Below are 16,970 nucleotides of genomic sequence, written 5' to 3' on the forward strand. Positions count from 1 at the left end.
GGGCCCTAAAGAACTGTTTGTTTGTTTGTTTGTTTTGTCCTGAAGAGAAGGGCTGTGGTGGTTCCACTCGAGTGGGCAGCCAAGCTCCACCACAACCGCTCTCTCACTCCCCCTCCTCAAAGAGGAATGGGCAGAAAATACGATGAAAAGGGCTCAAAGTTGAGATAAGGACAATGAGATCACCAGGTAATTATCGTAAGGGGCAAAACAGGCTCGGCATAGGGAGACAGTAAGATTTATTGCTTATTACTAACAAGCTAGAGAAGTGAGAAACAAAGGAAAGAAACCAAAAGCACCTTCCCCCCATCCACCCTCTTCCACCTCTCCCCCCGAGCGGTGCAGGGACACGGGGGAATGGGGGTTATGGTTAGTCTGCAGCACTTCTTCTCTGCCGCTCCTTCTCGGTCACTCATCCCCTATGCTGTGGGGTCCTCCCACGGGATGCAGTCCTTGATGAACTGATCCGGCGTGGGCTTCCCACAGGCAGCAGCTCTTCCAGAACTGCTCCAGATATGGGTCCGTACGACGGGATCCTTCCCTCAGGAGCAAACTGCTCCAACCTGGCTCCCCCACGGGCAGCCGCTCCTGCCAGACCCCCTGCTCCTGCGTGGGCTCCTCTCCACGGGCTACAGGTCCAGCCTGGAATCTGCTCGGGCAGGGGTCTTCCACAGGCCGCAGCCTCCGTTCGTGCAGGGCCACCTGCTCCACCGTGGTCTCCTCCACGGGCTGCAGCGTGGAACCCTGCTCCACCGTGGTACTCCATGGGCTGCAGGAGGACAGCCTGCTTCACCATGGGCCTCACCACAGGCCGCAGGGGACTTCTGCTCCATGCCTGGAGCACCTCTCCCCATCCTTCTGCACTGCCCTTGGCGCCTGCAAGGCTGTTCCTCACTCCTCTCACTCTCCCAGCTGCTGTGTATCGCAGCGGTTTTTGGGCCCTGTCTTAAATATGCTCTCACAGAGGCACAAAACAACATCGCTTATTGGCTCAGCTCTGGTCAGCAGTGGGGCCCTTACCTAACATGGTGCAGCTGCTAGATCCTTCTTACAGAAGCCACCCCTATGGCCCCCTGCTACCAAAGCCTTGCCACGTAAACCCACTAAAAGGGCTTGAACCCTAAAGAGAAAAAAGGGCTTGGACCCTGAAGAGAGGGCTTTGTGTAATACACCATAAATGTTTGTTCATTGTCTTTTGTATTATAAAAACAAGGAGTTCTGTTTGAGGAGCGGGAGTTGGGAAAGCTCCCTTCTCAAGTAAGGAGCTGTATAATGCTTGGCTAGACACTATGAAAATTCTTTTGCTTAATGTAACAAAAAGAGAACCCCCTCCCCTTCCCTCTTTCTGCATCTCAGTTGCCTCTTTTGTTCAAAGACACTGTTGCAAAGCTCAGGTAACCCCCTCCTGATAAGTCGCTAAACTAGTGTAGCAACATCCTGCCTTCCTGTCTCACGCTGGGCCAACATGACCAAATAAAACAAGAAGTTGAACCACAACACCGAGGAAGACTACGGCCTTCATCTTCACGACCACCAGAGGGACAGACACGACCGCCTAGCAACAGTGCGCGCAGTCGCAGAACATACCTGGATGTGCTGCGTAATCCCGGAATTACCAAGCTATAAGAAGGGACCCTGGCGGGGGTGAGGTGCGCGCCGTTGGCGGATCCGAGACTCCCCGGCCGCCCAGCGCTGTTTTGCTTGCTGCTTGCTTACTCAATAAATTCCTTTCTATGATTAATACAGTGCTCTCTGAAAATTAATTAAGGGGGCAACTTATAACACCCCCCCATGTCCCCACATCCCTCCCCATGTACCCACGTGTCCCACGTCCCCCTCGTGTCCCCATGTTTGCCCGACCGGGGCCGGGCAAAGGCTGAAAAATCTGCAAAACAGCAGAAGAGCAAGGGCCAAAAAGCAGCAAAGGCCCCTCCTGAAGTCAGGAAGCTATCCAGCCTGGAAGCCCTGCCAGAGACGGAGCGAGTGAAGCGCCCCGAATCTCAGAAAGCCCCAGGCACGCTAGAAACACCCATCGTGTCCATGCTGTCCCTGCCGAGCTCAGAGGGCAGCATGCCTCAGGAGCCCAGCGACGACACCGCTACTACTGGGACACAGACGGACCAGGGGGCCAGCTCTTCAAAACTGCAAATGCCAAAGCTCAAACCCAGGCTCCCGACGCCGTGCGCTGTACGTGTGAGTGCCAGCCTGCCCAAAGAGCCCAGCGACCCCTCTGTTTCTGGGACACAGATACACCAGGGGGCCAGCTCTGCGCAACTTCAAGAAGCAAAGCTCCTGCCCAGGCTCTCAACGCCGCTGCCCGTAGGTAAGAGAGCCAGCCTGCCCAAGGAGCCCAGCGATGCCTCTCCCACTGGGACAGAGATGGACCAGGAGGCCAGCTCTGCTCAACATCAACCACCGAAGCTCCTCTTCAGGCCCTGCACGCCATTGCCAAAGGCAAAAAAGAGCCAGTCCGCCCAAGAAGCAGAAAATGCCAAAGTTCAAACCTTTGTCCTTGGAGCTGTGCCCTTATCCTATCAGAGCCAGACCACCCGGATGTAGGCTGACACTGCATCCTCAGCCACCAGAGCTCAAACCCAGGCTCCCGACGCCGACGCCCAATCCACAGTGAGCCGAGCTTTGATTGCTCAGAGCTGCAAGAACGCCGTCAGAGGTGGCAAAAGAGGTGAGTGATCCACATCCCTGTTCCCTTGGGGGCTCAAGCCTTGGAGGAAAGTAGTTCTGGGGACAGCGGGGCCTCTCCAACGAGATCTCAGTTTTGAGCCGGGGGTTGCTTCGATCCAAGCAGAACCTTCGGCTCCTCCATGGCTAGCCTCAAGTCCCTCAAGCTCCCTTCTGTTGCCACGCAGACACACCAGGCACACACATGCAGACACACGTTATTTGGCAGCATTTAGAAGGCCTAAGGAAGCAGGAGGCTGCTCTTGGCCCGAGAGGAGTGTGTGTTTGCAGCTGGGTGCTGGTTTCCAGGCCGGGTGGGAAGAGAGGGGCTTTGTGGGTGGGCCTGGCAGAGCTGAACCCTGCTGCTGGCCGGCCTCGAGAGAGGATTTGGGAAGAGGCCGAGAGAGAGCCTACAGCTCAGAAGTTACGGGCTGGGAGGTTCTGGTCCGTGCTTCCAGACCACCCGGAGATGGAAGCATCCAATTCCAAGCCCTCTACTGCTGGGACAGAGACACAGCAGGGGGCCAGAACTCCTTGTTTTTATAACACAAAAGACACTGAACAAACATTTATGGTGGGGTGCAGGGGCTCTCTGTGGGGCATGGCCAAATCCCATTCCCAGGGATTCTGGAACTTTGCTTTTGGGGGAAAGAGGCCATGTGAAGCCCATGGAGCAGACACTGGGAAACGGGACCCCACCCTCCGGTGTACTGCGGCCCAGAGTGATGCCCTGACCCAGTGCAGATGGGGCACTGCCTCACTGGCTCTCCAGGGCTCCTGATTTTTGTTCAGTTTTGTCCCTCAGGCTCCAAGTGTGCTTCGAGCAGTGAAGGTGGGCAAGTACCTAAGAACTTTTAGAACTCCAGAGAGCAGGGGGAGCAAACCTGAGACGTGGGACTCTCGGCATTATGGCAGGGAAAACAAAGGATGGAGGAAAAACAAAGCTGAGAGTCAACAGGGAGGCTCCATGTGCACTGAGTTGCAGTGACTTTGTCAGATTCCGCAGCTTCTGCTGAACCTCAGGAAGCATTGCGGCCTGAGGATTTTCACTTGCTCAGAGATGCTACCCAAATGAAAAAGAACACTTCCTGGCAATGTCAGACCTCCTGTGGGATTACCAGGAGTGCAGAGGACACAGCAATGTCCACAATTGTTCTTCCAGGCGTGGATGGGGAGAACAATGCCAACACTGCAGAGCCCCCAAATTTCCGAAGTTACTGCATAGAAGGCGCTGCGGCATTCTTGGTTCCCCTCCTGCTTGCAGCAGTTGCCTGCTGCATGCTTATGCAGCATCGGAGGCAGCAAAATCGGTGAGTTTTGGCTCTGGCTCATGCCTAGGTCCCTCATCATTGCCTGAGCCCCTTCCAGTCGCTGCAGGTCACTAAGGAAGAGGTAGATCACACCATGCGAGGGGAATGTTTCTCTTCTGTGTTTGATTGCAGCAGTTGTCGCAGGCACTGGCTACTCAATACCTCAGCGTGGTGTGGTCCACGAGCCTCAGGGCAATCCGCCAGGTAATTAAGCGGAAGGAAGGAGTATCTAGGTGCTGCAGAGCCCAAATGTCAGCCAAGCCAATCTCTGCAGGTGGTACAGCATCAGCATCGCTCCAGGGATGGGGGCAGCAAGCAGGCGCTGGAGACGGGTGTGAGTAGCTTGGGGTACTTTCAGGTTATTAGGGTTTCCTTTCTTTGGTTGTTTTCCACCTCCTGTCTTTTGCAGGGGTGCAAATGCTGCTCCCTTCTGTGGTGGAAGCGGGGCCTGTGGTACCGCCACTGGTACCGTGGAGCTGTGATGGGGAGCCAATGGTGTGGCTGTCTGTAAGGGTCCCCAGGAGGTGCGTGTCTGGGGTGCTCGTGGTGGGCTGGGGGATGCTGGGGCTGGTGCTGCTGGGGCTGGAGTTGCCAATACCAGCACGGGGTGGGGATGCTGGTGCTGTGCGTGCTGGCAGCAAGTTGGGGATGCTGCTAGCAGTCCTGGACAGAGATGCCAGTAGTGGTGCTGGGGCCCCATGGGGATACCAGTACTGGAGCTGGGGGCAATCAAGGTGCTGGAGGTGGTACTGGAAGTGGGACGGTGATGTTGGTAGTCGGGTGGTGATGCTCTTACTGGGGCCATGCTGCTGGTACTAGTACAGCTTGGTGGGGCAGCGCTGCTGGTACTGGGACAGCAGTGCACGTAGTGGGACAGCTGTGCTGGAACTGGGATGGTGACTGTGCAGCACAAGACGCTTACTGTCATTATTTATGACCGAGTGGTGCACATCAACATCATCACTGGTTTCTCTGGTCATCACAGATGAGTGTGCTGCTGCTTTTACAACCGCGCTGGGAGACTGGTCAGCCCCTTGGAAGTAATGGCCGCATTCAGAGGCGGGGAAGAAGAGAGAAGAGGTTCAACAAAAGGAGCAAAACCCAGCCACATTTCTCACTGTGTCTTCCTTCGCAAAGGAAAGCGCCCTTCGAAGCCCGCAGACACCGTGTCAACTCTTCCAACTGGCTGCCAGCCTGCGAGTTGACACCCGCAGAGCGTGAATGCCATCACCTTGGCAATTTAGGGAATCATTAGGTCTCAAAGACAGATTCTGCATCCAGATAAATCACCACTGGAAATCGGGTAAAACAAGAGTTTCACCTGAAAACCTCTGAGCAAGAAGCGTGAGCAGAGGTGCAGAATATCTGCGGAACTCTGCTGTGACACTGTGCCAAGCCGTGAGGTCACTACACCTCTCCGTGACGCTGCGAGGGCCATGAGGTCCCAGCGGTGCGCCGTGACACTGCGAGGGCCATGAGGTCCCAACGCTGCTCCGTGACTCTGCGAGGACCGTGAGGTCCAACGCTGCTCCGTGACACCGTGAGGGCTGCAAGGTCACAGCACCTCTGGGTGATGCAGTGCTGGGCCGTGAGGTCCCGACACCCCATTGTGATGCTGGGCCGGGCCACAGGCACTGCTGCGCACCGGTCCTGACGGCAGCACTAGCTGCAGCTGCAGCGGTGGTGGTGGAAGCATGGTGCGAGTGTGGGGAGCCACGGCCCGTGCCTGCCTCCTCTTCCTCCTCCTGGTGGCCCTGTGTGCCCGGGGTGCCCAGGCTGCGCCATGGCGACCACCGGGAGCAGGTGGGTGGACAGGGCCGGGGCCAACACCAAAGCCTGGGCGGCATGGTGCTGCGCGGCACGCATATTGATGGAGGGGCCGGGGCCGGGATAGCAGCAGGGCCGGGCGGGCACCGCGGGCAGGGGGCAGGCAGGAGGCAGAAGCCGCGCAGGGTGGCATGGTGGGGCCGTGGCTGCTGAGGGGTCTTTTCCTGCCGGGGGGGCCGGGAGCGGCGCTGAGGCCGAGAAGCCTCAGCCCCCTCAGTCAATGCACAGCATGCCATGGGAACTTCTCTCGTCTCTGCTTGCTTTTAGATGATGACAAGGTTGGTTCTCCATATCCAGCTTCTCAGCTGGATCCTGGTTTGGAGCCTCAGGAGGATCCCCGAGGTGAGTTGTGAGTGGGCTTCCTTGAAGGAAGATGGCTACTGTGCTGTAATAGTTTCTTGAGGGTCTTCCAAGTGGGTTTGTGCCTTGAGGGGGCTTGCACAAATGAGCCCTGAGTATTTCTTCACTTGGAGAGATGCCACCCCTGCCCCTCTCCACAGAGAGGGGAGAACCCAGGCTTTTCTTCCTATTTGGGCCACGTCATTGCCTGACCTCTTTTGCCAGTGCCTCCCAGTCACTGAGGAGGAGGCAGGCCCCGAGAGGCAATGGAAGCTCCCCTTCCCTGTGTCTGATCCCACTTGTGCCCACAGGCAGTATTGGTGAAGTGCCTCCGTGGAATCCTGCTCCTGAGCCTGCCAGTATGGCTCCCACAGGTGGTAAGTTGTCAGTGTTCATTTCCTTGCTATTTGCTAACGCTTTGTTGAGCTAGCTCAGCAAGGGTTCAGCTGCTCACTGGCCAGCGGGCTGCTCCATGACAAACATGGGTGATCGTTTTTCCTGGGGTCTGCAGGCTCCCCCTGCGTGGGGGTTCCTTTGTGCCCAGCAGACATCTTCCCGTAAGAAAGACCTGAGGGGCCACATCTTTGTCGGCGTGGTCCCTGTGGGGTGTTGCGCACGGCCTCGAGAGAGGATTTGGGAAGAGGCCGAGAGAGAGCCTACAGCTCAGCAGGCCCCTTTGTGGCTTTGGAAATCTGGGCTCGTGCCTGGGTCCCTCATCATTGCCTGAGCCCCCTCCAGTCGCTGCAGCTCACTCAGGAGGAGGCAGATCGCACCATGCGAGGGGAATGTTTCTCTTCTGTGCTTCATTAAGGAGTTCTTGCAGGCTCTGGCTACTCAACACCTCAGCTTGGTGTGGTCCACGAGCCTGAGGTTAATCCGCCTGGTCAGTCAGGGGAAGGAAGGAGCATGTAGGTGCTGCAGAGCCAGCAGGCACCTTGAGGTTGAGTTGTCACTCTGGTCAGAAGGAGTATGTATATTGATGCAGTTCACGGGAGGGGCTCTATCCTCTTGTGTTTACAGATGGGACCGAAGGCAAAGGTGATGCAGGTTCCCAGATGGGTTCCAGGACAGTAGCTCTGGGAGATGGCGTGGGTAAGTTGTGGCTTTTGATTTCCTTTGAGAGCTGCCAGCTCAAAGCCCAAAGGTCAGCCAAGCATCTCTGCAGGTGGCAGGGTACAGACTGGCACGTGTGTGTGCCCTGTCAAGGCACGACCCCTGGTATGCTCTCCTACTGAGCTATCGATGTAGATGGCGATGGGACAGAAAGTTCTCACAGGTCTTTGCTTGCAGAAGCGTCCCCACGGAGGGCTTTGCCAGATCCTCGGCTGCTTCCTGCGCTGGAGCCCAGCTGGTCTCCCAGGGGTGGGTAGTCATTCCCCTGACTTCACAAACAACTCCCTGGTCTCCAAATTGCACTGGTGCCAAAGTGCTCTTGCTGCTTTCTGTTCAGGTCCTCTAAGAGCAAAGGATGAAGCTGGAAGAATAAAACCTTCCCCAGCGTCCTCTGACATCGTAGAGGAAATCATAAAGGAGTTAGCGAAGGCAGCACCTGGTGGGTATATTTCACTCACACAGTGAGAAGCACTACCTTCCAAAGATACCATCCTCGAAAGGAGGAGCAGTTCCTTATAATCAGTGTCCCGCTTTCTTTCTAAAGGGATGGTTAGAGAGACTGTGCCGAAGGAGGTGCTTTGGAAATTAAGCGGTCGCACGCTGCCGCTCTCTGGCAAAGGAACAGAGGCAATGCGGGCAACTGCCACACCAGGTAAAGGCTGTTTCTTGGCCATAGAGCTACTGATGTAGGTGTTGATGTGACACAAAGTTCTCACGGGTCTTTACTTGCAGAAGCGTCCCCACGGAGGGCTTTGCCAGATCCTCGGCTGCTTCCTGCGCTGGAGCCCAGCTGGTCTCCCAGGGGTGGGTAGTCATTCCCCTGACTTCACAAACAACTCCCTGGTCTCCAAATTGCACTGGTGCCAAAGTGCTCTTGCTGCTTTCTGTTCAGGTCCTCTAAGAGCAAAGGATGAAGCTGGAAGAATAAAACCTTCCCCAGCGTCCTCTGACATCGTAGAGGAAATCATAAAGGAGTTAGCGAAGGCAGCACCTGGTGGGTATATTTCACTCACACAGTGAGAAGCACTACCTTCCAAAGATACCATCCTCGAAAGGAGGAGCAGTTCCTTATAATCAGTGTCCCGCTTTCTTTCTAAAGGGATGGTTAGAGAGACTGTGCCGAAGGAGGTGCTTTGGAAATTAAGCGGTCGCACGCTGCCGCTCTCTGGCAAAGGAACAGAGGCAATGCGGGCAACTGCCACACCAGGTAAAGGCTGTTTCTTGGCCATAGAGCTACTGATGTAGGTGTTGATGTGACACAAAGTTCTCACGGGTCTTTACTTGCAGAAGCGTCCCCACGGAGGGCTTTGCCAGATCCTCGGCTGCTTCCTGCGCTGGAGCCCAGCTGGTCTCCCAGGGGTGGGTAGTCATTCCCCTGACTTCACAAACAACTCCCTGGTCTCCAAATTGCACTGGTGCCAAAGTGCTCTTGCTGCTTTCTGTTCAGGTCCTCTAAGAGCAAAGGATGAAGCTGGAAGAATAAAACCTTCCCCAGCGTCCTCTGACATCGTAGAGGAAATCAGAAAGGAGTTAGCGAAGGCAGCACCTGGTGGGTATATTTCACTCACACAGTGAGAAGCACTACCTTCCAAAGATACCATCCTCGAAAGGAGGAGCAGTTCCTTATAATCAGTGTCCCGCTTTCTTTCTAAAGGGATGGTTAGAGAGACTGTGCCGAAGGAGGTGCTTTGGAAATTAAGCGGTCGCACGCTGCCGCTCTCTGGCAAAGGAACAGAGGCAATGCGGGCAACTGCCACACCAGGTAAAGGCTGTTTCTTGGCCATAGAGCTACTGATGTAGGTGTTGATGTGACACAAAGTTCTCACGGGTCTTTACTTGCAGAAGCGTCCCCACGGAGGGCTTTGCCAGATCCTCGGCTGCTTCCTGCGCTGGAGCCCAGCTGGTCTCCCAGGGGTGGGTAGTCATTCCCCTGACTTCACAAACAACTCCCTGGTCTCCAAATTGCACTGGTGCCAAAGTGCTCTTGCTGCTTTCTGTTCAGGTCCTCTAAGAGCAAAGGATGAAGCTGGAAGAATAAAACCTTCCCCAGCGTCGTCTCACATCTTAGAGAAAATCAGAAAGGAGTTAGCGAAGGCAGCACCTGGTGGGTATATTTCACTCTGTGCGCCATAAGTCTTGAGAAGCTGATCCGTGTGTGGACGCACCGTAACCTGCACAGCAGGAAGGGATGGGTCAGAACGGAGACACTCCGTTTCACACCTAGCAGGCACTGCTGAGCCCCAGAGATGGCCGAGCGCCCCTGCTGCCGCTTGTGGGTCCAGCCTGGTCCCAGGGGCAGCCTCTAGCCCAGCATTACCATTACTGGTCCGAGCTGTTGCGTGCAAACATTGGTATCCAGCCAGCAGCAATGGGCGTTTGCTTGTAATTGTGCCCACAATATGGTTCAAGGAGGAGCAGTTACTTACATTCCCACTGTCCTGCTTTCTTTCTCAAGGGACAGACAGTCAGACTGTGCCGAAGGACGCGCTTTGGCAAGGAAGCAGTCGCACGCTGCCCCTCTCTGACAAAGGAACAGAGGCAATGCGGGCAACTGCCACCCCAGGTAAAGGCTGTTTCTTGGCCATCCGCTGTCACCAAGCAGAACCAGCATGCGCGTGCAGGTTCTTGCCCTGTTACCTTGCACCTCTTGCTCTTGCACCTCATGGCAGCAGCCAAAGCCCAGAGTGTCAGTAGGCAGCAAGTGTTGCAGAGGAAGGCAGGAGTGGCTCCCTGGGGATGGCTGTCTGCCCTGGGCTGTGACAGCATGTGACAGCAGTGCAGCGGAGAGACGCTCACAAAGCTCTGTGGCTGTGGTTAGAGAGGGGTCACCTCCCAGCGCACCCCGCTCCCAGGGATTTTGCAACTTTGCACTTGAGGGAACGAGGCCATGTGAAACCCATGGAGCAGACGCTGGGAAACGGGACCCCTCCCTCCGGTGTAGCGCGGCCCAGAGTGATGCCCTGACCCAGTGCAGATGGGGCACTGCCTCACTGGCTCTCCTGTGCTCCTGAATTCCCGGTAGTGCACAGGACACAGCAATGTCCACAATTGTTCTTCCAGGCGTGGATGGGGAGAACAATGCAAACACTGCAGAGCCCCCAAATTTCCGAAGTTACTGCATAGAAGGCGCTGCGGCATTCTTGGTTCCCCTCCTGCTTGTGACAGTTGCCTGCTGCGTGCTTATCCGGCGCTGGAGGCAGAAAAATCAGTGAGTTGTTGTTCCCACACTCCCTCTCCTTCTCCCCCGCTCCCAAATTCTTTTCCTTAACTTTGTTAACATTAGTATATGTCTGCTGCTAGCCAGGTAGCAGTTGTCTTTGGCGTATTGTGAAGTGAGCAGTTAGTTTTTGACCAGACTCTTCTGAACTTTCTGCTGTCCGCTGCTTTAGCTGGCCTCTAATTCCTGGGTATTCTGTTCTGGAGCCAGTTTTTCTGTTGCTGCTCTTAGCTAAACGTGGTCCTTCCGCAGCAAGAGCAGAGCCAGGGACAGCCGTAGGCAAAGGGCCTTGCCTTGGAGAGTGACATCTAATGTGTCACAGCCGCACCTGAGCGCTGCCAGCGTGCGTGTCTTCAGCACAGACAGGGCTTGTGTGTTTAATTACACATCCCAAAGAGCGGATGGGCAGCACCTCACCGAACAGTGAGCCGAGGCTGCCGCCTTGTTGGGCCAGGGCCAGGGCCAGGGCCAGGGCCAGGGCCAGGCAGGGAGCTGAGTGCTGGTCCTTGCCAGGCGCTCTGGGGAAGGGCAGACGGTGGTTTTTGGGGCCTGGCCATGCTGAGCCCAGCTATGCACCCCTGTCTCTGCGGGGGACAGCACGTGCAGAGCAGGCAGGTGAGGATGGCCGGTGAGGCGCTGGGGAGGAGGCGAGCCGGGGAATGTTGTGGAGGGGAGCAGAATCCCAGCCCAGGGCACATGGCGCCCCAAATTCTGCACAGAGCACTGCGTGCCCACAGCTCACGTACAGCCGGGTGCCTGCACCCCGCTGCCTCGCACCCGCCTGGCACCGCAGCCGCAGCACGGCCTCAGCAATTCCTGTCCCCGCAGGCGCCTCGCCGCAGCCCAGGCAGCCCAGAGCGACAGCCGTGGCCGCTCCTTGAGCCCGTCCAGGAGGCCAGAGCACCGTGCTAGGCCTGAGAGCCAGGCCCGACGCCAGCGGCCACCAGCAGTGCCTGGAAGACCTGCCCGCCTGCCACCAGCCCGGCCTCCGCGGCCTCCGCGGCCCCCACGCCCTCCACAAACACCATGGAAGGCACGCGACGGGCCCAGCGCCCCCCAGTCCTCATGGGCACGGGCACCGCCCCCACGGCCCCCCCCACCCTCCTTCAAGGGCTGGGGGAGGCCCCCCCGGGGTGCAGCCTGGGGCAATTACTGAGCCCCGGGCTGCAGCTTCAATAAATATCCAATAAGACAGCACAGCAGTCCGGCTCTTCTGTACAGCAATCCCCGGGAACACGCAGCAGGACTTGGATGGAGAAGTACCCCTGAGGGTCCTGGTGAAATGTGTCCATGCCCACGGACACCATCATTCTTAGGTCTGGGCCCTAAAGAGAAGGGCTTGGGCCCTAAAGAGAAGAAGGGTATGGGCCCTGAAGAGAGGGATTTGGGTCCTAAAGAGAAGAAGGGCTTGGGCCCTAAAGACAAGGGCTTGGGCCCTCAGAAAGGGTTTTGTGCCCTGAAGAATTGGTGGTTTTTTTTGCCCTGAAGAGAAGCGTTTGGGCCCTGAAGGGAAGGTTTGGGCCATAAAGGGAAGGGTTTGGGCCCAAAAGAGAGGGGTTCGGGGCAGAAAGGGAAGAAGGCTTTGGGGCCTAATGAGAAGGGTTTGGGCCCTAAATAGGAGGCATGAGGCTCTAAAACTGAGGGTGGAAGCCCTCTGAAGGAAGTTTTAGACCCCAAAATGAGGTATAGGAGACTGGAAATAACACTGATTTAAAAAATTCTAGTCTTTGGGCCATAAAAAGCAGGATCTGGATCCAAACTTGATATTTTGATAGTAAAACAGATGCTTTGATCTTCAAACTGATTCACTGGGCTCTGTAAAGCAGTTTGGGGTTTGGATCCTTAGAGAAAGCTTTGGGCCATTACAATGGGGATGTGAACACTCAAATGTGGCTTTGGGTTCCAAAATGAAGGCTAATGGTGCTCCAGTTGCACCATTAGGAGTGTTTGGGGGCACTGGGTGCACTGGGGTCCCCCTCACTCATCCTTTTCCTGTACCAGTCACACCAGTAGGTAGGTCTCGGGGCTCCTGGGAGGTACGGTGGACACCCTTATCCTTCAATTAGGGGGTACCCCCCGCTGCCACCCCCTTGTCACGTCACCCCAGTGCTGACCGACAGAGTTTGGATGGTGAAACTGGGAGCCTTGGACCCTTAAGATGGGACCTGGACGCTAAAAGAAGGTTTGGGGTCCTAAAAATGAGGGTCTGGGCCCTTAAAACGTGGCTGTGAGTGCTCAGACGGACACTTTGAAATCCCAAACCAAAAACTGGGACTGTGGACCCCACCGTGGTGTTTGGGGCCCTGAAATGAGGATTTGGGCCCTACAACGAGCCCTTGCTCCCTCAGAGGTCTCATTATACCCTACAAACGAGGCCATGCCTGCTTCAAAGAGGGCTTGGGGCTTACTGTGGAGATTCAGCCCCCCACAATGAGACTCTGTGCCCTAAAGAGAGGGGCTTGGGCCCTGAAGAGAAGGGCTTCAGCCCCAAAGAGAGGTGCTTGGGCCCTGAATAATAGGGTTTTTTTTGCCCTAAGGAGAAGGGTTTGGGCCCTGAAGAACAGTTTGTTTGTTTGTTTGTTTAGGGTTTAGGGCCTAAAGAGAAGAAGGGTTTGGGGCCTAAAGAGAAGAAGGGTTTGGGGCCTAAAGAGAGGGTTTGGGGCGTAAGGAGAAGAAGGGTTTGAGCTGTAAAGAGAAGGGCTTGTGCCATGACGGGAGGCGTATGGGCCTGGAAGGGAGGGGTTTGGGCGCTAAAGGGAGGGGCTTGGGCTTGAAAGAGAAGAGGGTTTGGGCCCAGTAGAGAAGGGCTTGGGCTCTGAAGAATAGGGTTTTTTTGCCCTGAAGAGAAGGGCTTGAGCCCTAAAGCGAAGAAGGGCTTGGGCCTTTGTTATATATGTTCATCATTGTTATATATGTTCATCTGATTCGTGTCAGTATGGAACATTTCTTCCCTTTCCTCCCAGTGTCCCAGTCTCCCCCTCATTATAGTCAAATTATCAAATCTTCAGAAATATTCCTCAAATCCATGAGCCTATTTACTTTTGTTATTCCAAACTCTTATTCCTAACAGTTACAGCCTTTTTGCCTTCTTTGTGGTTGATTTAGCACTGCTATAGATGTGACTGGAGTGTCCCTGCGAATGGCCTGTGAGGAATGTTTTAACTACTCGTGAAGTGTCAATAAGAGAGCTATTTGTGTTTGTATGTTCTTTCTTTGAAGTCTCTGATGTCTGGGGGTTTCAGAACAACTGCTAACAACTAGTGACTGTTACGGCTTCTGAATGGGACACTATGCAAGCCCCTGATATCTGGCCAGGTGGCCAGGAGATTAAGGAGAAGAAAAAAAAAGAAGCTGAAGGACGGCTAGGAGACAAAACTTACAGGGGACGCTGTGTAAGCTTGACATGCTGCCAAGGAGTACAAAGGGGAAGGACAAGAAAAAAACTTGGAGAGGAAGACTACGAGCCTTCAGCATGAAAGACCCCTAGAGACCCCCAGAGGGACCACCAGAGACTGATGCGCATGCTCCAGCAGGAGGGACTGGATCCCGGAAGCTAATTATAATAATCTTTTTTTTTTTTTTTAGAAGTAGTAATGAATATGTATTAGTCTAGGCGCATAAAAATCAGCTACTTGATATAAGTGGTGTGCGTCCTGGTGGAGCGGAGACGCCCGGTGCACCCAGCGCTGTTTGCTTACCTCTATTCCTTTAATAAATTATAAACTTTGATTATAATCCTATTTTGAAGACTGAGCCATTTATAACAGCCCTAAATAGAGGGGTTTGGGCCTGAAAGAGAGAGGTTTGGCCCCTGAAGAGAAGGGTTTGGGTCCTGAAGAGAAGGGTTTGGGCCCTAAAGAGAGGCTTTGGGGCCCTAAAGAGATGGATTTGGTCCTTAAAAAGAGGCTTTTGGCCCTAAAGAGAAGGGTTTGGTGCATAAAGGGAAGAAGGGCTTGGGGCCAAAAAAGTAGGGTTTGGGCCCTAAAGAGAGAGCAGTGTACCATCAGTATTGCTCCGGGCACAAATCCAGAACGGCACCACAAGGGCCGCTGTGACGAAAATTAACGCAAATTAATTATGCCTCCCTTAAGTAAAGAAAGAAATAAGCTGCACGGCACAAGTCCCATTCCTGCCCCTTTGGCATCTGCAGCCGCCTGCCCCAAGTCAGCCGGGTGCAAATCCTTGTTTATAAGCACTGCCTTGTCATGTCCCGATTAAAATAGCTCTTTGGGGAAAAAGAAAATAAAAATTAAAGCAATCTCGGAGCAAAATAAATAGAGCAAACTTGCCAGCGCTATGGTTTTTGGTTTGATTTGGTGTCTTTGTTTTGCTAATGTGAAAAAAGCAAGCGACCTCAACCACCAGCAGCCTCCAAACAGAACACGAGAGCCCTGCTGAGAGCTGCAGGGATCGCCCAGCTGCCAGCATCTCCACCTCTCCCCAGCAAACTTCCCTCTCCCAGTGGAGAGAGGGCAGCATGTCCCACGGCCTCTGGCCTCTGTCTTTCTGCTTCCTGGCATAACAGCTTGGACTTGGGCACCTGGAGAGTGATCCGAGTGCTGACCAGAACCATGGGGTCCCCCAACAGCCCCCACTGACCCCCAAACTCTGCCTGCCTACGAGGAGACAGCTCCCACCAGGGACACACGCCCCAATCATTTTCGGGTTTTACTTTTTGAGGTGACGCTTCCAGAGGTCCAGGATCTCAGATTGTGAATGGGGGGCCTCTGCTGTCCCGGGTGCCTTGCTCTGGCCAGTTTGGGTTCCATCATCTTGGATGTACCGTCCAGGGTGGGCATCAGCAGGGAGGTGTTACAGTGCTTATATAGAAGCTATGTAATATATAGCTTGCAGCTGGCTGCATGGGCTTGGCTTTTGAGCATGGAGGCGATGCCCCATGTGTTCTGGCCGTGTAGCCAGCAAGGTTTCATCCACCACCTTATCTAGCAGGCTGCCCTTGCTGTCCACGAGGTCACTGCAAAATCATAGCCTTGTCCCCAGCTTGGGGAGCACTGGAATTGCCCCTGTCCATCTTTCTGGGGTTCCAGTTGCACCATTAGGAGTGTTTGGGGGCACTGGGAGCACTGGGGTCCCCCTCACTCATCCTTTTCCTGTACCAGTCACACCAGTACGTAGGTCTCGGGGCTCCTGGGGGGTATGGTGGACACCCTTATCCTTCAATTAGGGGGTACCCCCCGCTGCCACCCCCTTCCCATGTCAGCCCAATGCAGACCACCAGACTTTGGATGGTGAAACTGGGAGCCTTGGACCCTTAAGATGGGACCTGGACGCTAAAAGAAGGTTTGGGGTCCTAAAAATGAGGGTCTGGGCCCTTAAAATATGGCTGTGAGTGCTTAGACGGACACTTTGAAATCCCAAACCAAAAACTGGGACTGTGGACCCCACCGTGGTGTTTAGGGCCCTGAAATGAGGATTTGGGCCCTACAACAAGCCTTTGCTCCCTCAGAGGTCTCATTATACCCTACGAGCAAAGTTGTGTCAGCTTGAAGGAGGGCTTGGGGCTTACCATGCAGATTCAGCCCCCAAAAATGAGACTGAGCCTTAAAGACAGGGGCTTGGGCCAGGAATAATGTTTTTGTTTTTGTTTTTGTTTTTGTTTTTTCCCTAAAGAGAAGAAGGGCTTGTGCCCTAAAGAGAAGAAGGGTCTGGGCCCTAAAGAACTGTTTGTTTGTTTGTTTGTTTTGTCCTGAAGAGAAGGGCTGTGGTGGTTCCACTCGAGTGGGCAGCCAAGCTCCACCACAACCGCTCTCTCACTCCCCCTCCTCAAAGAGGAATGGGCAGAAAATACGATGAAAAGGGCTCAAAGTTGAGATAAGGACAATGAGATCACCAGGTAATTATCGTAAGGGGCAAAACAGGCTCGGCATAGGGAGACAGTAAGATTTATTGCTTATTACTAACAAGCTAGAGAAGTGAGAAACAAAGGAAAGAAACCAAAAGCACCTTCCCCCCATCCACCCTCTTCCACCTCTCCCCCCGAGCGGTGCAGGGACACGGGGGAATGGGGGTTATGGTTAGTCTGCAGCACTTCTTCTCTGCCGCTCCTTCTCGGTCACTCATCCCCTATGCTGTGGGGTCCTCCCACGGGATGCAGTCCTTGATGAACTGATCCGGCGTGGGCTTCCCACAGGCAGCAGCTCTTCCAGAACTGCTCCAGATATGGGTCCGTACGACGGGATCCTTCCCTCAGGAGCAAACTGCTCCAACCTGGCTCCCCCACGGGCAGCCGCTCCTGCCAGACCCCCTGCTCCTGCGTGGGCTCCTCTCCACGGGCTACAGGTCCAGCCTGGAATCTGCTCGGGCAGGGGTCTTCCACAGGCCGCAGCCTCCGTTCGTGCAGGGCCACCTGCTCCACCGTGGTCTCCTCCACGGGCTGCAGCGTGGAACCCTGCTCCACCGTGGTACTCCATGGGCTGCAGGAGGACAGCCTGCTTCACCATGGGCCTCACCACAGGCCGCAGGGGACT

General features: G+C 55.0%; 2 protein-coding genes and 1 long non-coding RNA gene across 7 annotated transcripts; all 3 read left to right on the plus strand.

Moving 5' to 3' along the window:
- The first annotated feature begins 1,860 nt into the window (after nucleotides 1-1,860).
- LOC311425836 lies at nucleotides 1,861-6,949 on the plus strand. Of its 5 annotated transcripts, none has more exons than XR_014686435.1 (5): nucleotides 1,861-2,680; nucleotides 4,119-4,320; nucleotides 4,396-4,510; nucleotides 4,972-5,808; nucleotides 6,796-6,949. It is a non-coding gene; the product is annotated as an uncharacterized lncRNA (long non-coding RNA). The 5 variants fall into 5 exon arrangements; XR_014686437.1 differs by lacking the exon at nucleotides 4,396-4,510 and having other exon boundaries at nucleotides 4,972-5,427; nucleotides 5,466-5,808; XR_014686439.1 differs by lacking the exons at nucleotides 4,396-4,510; nucleotides 6,796-6,949 and adding exons at nucleotides 6,081-6,155; nucleotides 6,464-6,515 and having other exon boundaries at nucleotides 4,972-5,789.
- A 199-nt stretch (nucleotides 6,950-7,148) lies between these two features.
- LOC311425796 (uncharacterized protein) lies at nucleotides 7,149-8,840 on the plus strand (the record flags this gene model as incomplete). The annotated part of the gene is made up of 9 exons (XM_084501807.1): nucleotides 7,149-7,244; nucleotides 7,443-7,514; nucleotides 7,603-7,704; nucleotides 7,810-7,917; nucleotides 7,998-8,069; nucleotides 8,158-8,259; nucleotides 8,365-8,472; nucleotides 8,553-8,624; nucleotides 8,713-8,840. The coding sequence occupies exons 1-9, from the start codon at nucleotides 7,208-7,210 to the stop codon at nucleotides 8,838-8,840; spliced, it is 801 nt and encodes a 266-aa protein (XP_084357933.1). The 5' UTR covers nucleotides 7,149-7,207.
- An 84-nt stretch (nucleotides 8,841-8,924) lies between these two features.
- Nucleotides 8,925-11,752, plus strand: LOC311425835 (uncharacterized protein). Its single transcript, XM_084501859.1, has 6 exons — nucleotides 8,925-9,027; nucleotides 9,108-9,179; nucleotides 9,268-9,369; nucleotides 9,721-9,828; nucleotides 10,326-10,473; nucleotides 11,311-11,752. Exons 1-6 carry the CDS (start codon nucleotides 9,006-9,008, stop codon nucleotides 11,636-11,638), a joined length of 780 nt encoding a protein of 259 aa, XP_084357985.1. The 5' UTR covers nucleotides 8,925-9,005; the 3' UTR covers nucleotides 11,639-11,752.
- Nucleotides 11,753-16,970: the final 5,218 nt, after the last annotated feature.

This window comes from Aythya ferina, assembly GCF_964211825.1.
Source record: "Aythya ferina genome assembly, chromosome: 34".
Classification (NCBI taxonomy): Eukaryota; Metazoa; Chordata; class Aves; order Anseriformes; family Anatidae; genus Aythya; species Aythya ferina.

Coding starts and splice junctions, on each gene's coding strand:
- LOC311425835 (XM_084501859.1), top strand. CDS start 9,006: ATGCGGGCAACTGCCACACCAG. Junction 9,370..9,720: donor GTTAGCGAAGGCAGCACCTG/GTGGGTATATTT, acceptor TTCTTTCTCAAG/GGACAGACAGTCAGACTGTG. Junction 10,474..11,310: donor CGCTGGAGGCAGAAAAATCA/GTGAGTTGTTGT, acceptor CTGTCCCCGCAG/GCGCCTCGCCGCAGCCCAGG.